This window comes from Fulmarus glacialis, unplaced genomic scaffold (assembly GCF_000690835.1).
Source record: "Fulmarus glacialis isolate BGI_N327 unplaced genomic scaffold, ASM69083v1 scaffold31029, whole genome shotgun sequence".
Taxonomy (NCBI): Eukaryota; Metazoa; Chordata; class Aves; order Procellariiformes; family Procellariidae; genus Fulmarus; species Fulmarus glacialis.
Window position 1 is genome coordinate 438 of NW_009235741.1, and position 3,403 is coordinate 3,840.

At 38.2% G+C, this 3,403-nt stretch overlaps 1 protein-coding gene across 1 annotated transcript in view; it reads left to right on the forward strand.

The window, feature by feature from the left end:
* CREG1 (cellular repressor of E1A-stimulated genes 1) overlaps window positions 1-3,165 on the forward strand; it is a 3,453-nt gene extending 288 nt beyond the window's left edge. Inside the window, exons 2-3 of the mRNA XM_009586133.1 lie at window positions 1,575-1,694; window positions 2,980-3,165. Coding sequence (XP_009584428.1) covers window positions 1,575-1,694; window positions 2,980-3,165 — 306 coding nt within the window. The remainder of the gene's footprint in view (window positions 1-1,574; window positions 1,695-2,979) is intronic.
* The last annotated feature ends 238 nt before the right edge of the window (window positions 3,166-3,403 follow it).

Consider the following 3,403-nt stretch of genomic DNA (forward strand, 5'->3'; position numbering starts at 1 on the left):
TCCTGCTGACCATGGTCTGAAAAATTGGGAAGCAGCACTCTGGTAGAGGAAGTGGCTGAAGCTTCCAGAAGCACTGAGTAGAGAAATGAGGGGCCACAGAATATTTAAACAGTGGAACGTCACAAAAACTATCAAAAGGACTGGAAATTGGTGGTGTGGAATTTGAGCAAAGAGGGCTCCTACACAGGCTACTGAAGGAATAGTAGTTAAATCTCTGGAGCTTGCCATAAAGGCAAGTGCACAAAGGAAGGCAGCAGACTGGCATGCTGAAGCTCTGAGTGTGTGTAATTGGCGTTGTCTCAGCTCTCCTGCTTGGCTGTGGTCAAGAGAGAGTAGGCTCAAAAGTTAGGGAAGTAGTGATGGTATGCATTCTTTATTAAAGAGAAGCTGTTTGTTCTAGTAACTACGACAGTATTAGTAAAATAAATAAACAGAAAACAAGTAATATAGGTTTTTTCAGACTTTGTTTTACTGTAAATCTTTGTTTGTGCCCTGTCAGGTTTTAGTTTGTTACATTAAAATAGCTTAATTAGGTATCTAAGTGCTGTAGAAAGCCTAATTTATCTTGTACAGGATCTCATTCTCCAACCCACCTACGTCCTTTTGTTTTGAGAATAACATAAAAATCGTGGTATAAACTGTTAATGAATGTTTTCCTTCAGAAGGCTGTCCAACAGGTCCTTATTCCGCTGTTATAGGAACATTTGACTGTGACAGTCACGTGTAAGGGAGAGGCCCGGTAGGAGATGGTGCTGAATAATCATGAGTCAGCTTTTTTGTAGTTGAGTAATTTCCTACCAGTGCTGTGAGTCAGGTGGTGGCTCCTGTTTCGTCAGTTCAGTGGTACTCTGCATAGCGCTTAACTGACTTTTGGGAGTTTCTTTTTGAGATGAGCTCTTTTAATGAGATTTCCCAAAACACATAAACTTTCTTTGCTGGGAGAAAATGAACTTTAGCATGAGATGTTCTGCAGTAGGCAGTCCTGTTTTGCACCAATACTTTTCGAGCTGTGTTTACCAAATTAGTTTTAGAAAAACAATCGGGTACAGATTCTTTAATTCTTCAAGTTAGGTGTCCTACTTAAATACTAAGGATTTTTTAAACCTAACTTTTAAAATTCGTTTTAAACTTCAAACGAGGTGACCAGTTTGGGGACAGCTGGGAGGCTTGTTTGGGGGGAGTTTTTGTTTTAACTAACGCCATTGACCGTTGTGAAATTCAGTTGGTTACCTTTCAGTAACCCTTTGTCCTTCCCCCAGAATTAACTTAATGATGTTCACTGTACGACCCTGACTTCTGTACTGTCCTGTATGTACGTATATTGGAATATATCATTATTTGAATGTGAAAGAGCTAGACTGTATGTTGAATTCAGAATTTTAAGGAGTGCTGTTTCGTGAGGTTTGCATTTTATGCTAACGAACTTCAGCACACTTTTAAACTGGGCATGACAGCTTTGTTCTTTTTACCAGTAATACTGAGCTGAATAAAGTACCAAAAGCTGAAAATATGGTGGGTATGACATTTTTCTCGCAAAAGTATGTAAACCTCTTATCTTACTTCTTGCATTTCAGATCAATTCAAATGCCTCCTTAACTGTGTCTTTGGCACAGACTCCTTACTGCAAGAAGCACAGATATGATCCCCAGAATCCCCTCTGTGCCCACATAATCTTCTGTGGGAGCATTGTAAAGGTAAGCAGCTGAAAGTTGACAATGGACAAGATTGCGTGCATCAAATAGTATTGTTTAGTGGATGGAGAAGAGAAAGATTAGAATTTCTGTGTGAAGAGATGTTATGTGCTGTGATACCAGTAGGCTAGCTCATAGTTTGTGTGAGGAAAATGAAGTTACCACTTGATATTTGCAGGAGCTGTGATGGCATGTCTTTAGCAAGGAATTTGGGAGGACAATACTGTAATGAAGGAAATCTCCCTCATTCCTCTAGACCTGTTTTGAAACTAAGACGGCTAAGACAATTGTCTTGTGAATGAAGTGTGAAGGTTTTTCCATCTCTTTTGCTCAGTTAAATTCTTTGGTCCATGCAGTGCGACATATGCGCTTCTGAAATTTTATTGAAGTAAATATTAACCTGAACTATAAAGTTACAGATGTTAGAGACAGAAAAAGTGCATTGTATTATCTGGTGGCGTTGTTGCCAGGGCAGTATTCTTTTGTGCACCAGTGCTCTGGTGTCCCATAGAAGGAATTTAGAACTGCACGTGTTAATGATTGAAGATCTTAATCCCATTATTGAGGATAATGATTGAGGATGAGGACTAATCATCATTACTGTCTTTTATATGATAGTCTAAATTCTTACTTGGTGTTTTCACTCCTCAGGTATTTGTACAGTACACTCCAGCAATCCTTTAATTGCTGTCATGGGTTTCTCATCAATAATGGGATTGTTTATTTTAATTAGTTCCTCTTGTACCATACCCAGAGCTCTAACTTGTTGGTTTAACCTTTTAAACGCTTGCACATTGTATATTAAGTGTTGTCATACATTTCAGCTTCCTTTCTCTTGTAGATTCTGTTATATCATCCTATTTGTGTATGTGTATTTTTGCATGCATCTGAACACAGTTGGATCTGTTTGTGTCTGTTGGAGTGAGCAGGTGCAGGGGAGGTAAAATTACGCCTATAACATTGCATTGTAATAATTCAGCAAGAATCCATATTTCTCTGTTTTGTGATTTGTTGAAAGATTTATTCTTATGTTGATGAAGTACTTTCTTGCTCATGCTTACTAAAAGCACCCTTTTGATTTAATATTAAAAGCAACTACCTTGGGGTTTTTTTCTGTCTCATATGCAGTTGTACACCACACTGAAGATGAGTGGACTCTGCCACAGTAATGGGTCCTTTGGGACAAGACGTGGCTAAACTGAAAAGAGCATACTGCAGTCAGTGGTTTTTTTAGCTAAAATTTGTCTTCACATGATCTTACTGTAATATTTTGCTGGTTATTGTTTAGGTGAATGATTCAGAAGCGGGCTTAGCAAAAAAAGCATTATTCAGTCGCCACCCTGAAATGGAAAGTTGGCCTAAGGATCATAATTGGTTCTTTGCCAAATTCAACATCACCAATATTTGGGTCCTGGACTACTTTGGTGGATTGAAAATTGTGACACCAGAAGAATATTATAGCGTCAAGCCTTAGTAAGTACTGAAGTTTTGCATGCTTAACTCATTACATTTGGAACCTGTAAAACTTCTCCTTATTAGTAACAGTGTATATTAACTGTCTCTGTTTTTTATTCACATTTATGTCTTTTCCCTAAATAGTCTACTGGATGCAATGTCTGAAATCATAAGATATGTTTGAATAGGGGAGCCACCTACTTAACAATATCAAGTATAGTGTCTAGAACTATCGGTGGTTAACTGCACTTGTACCT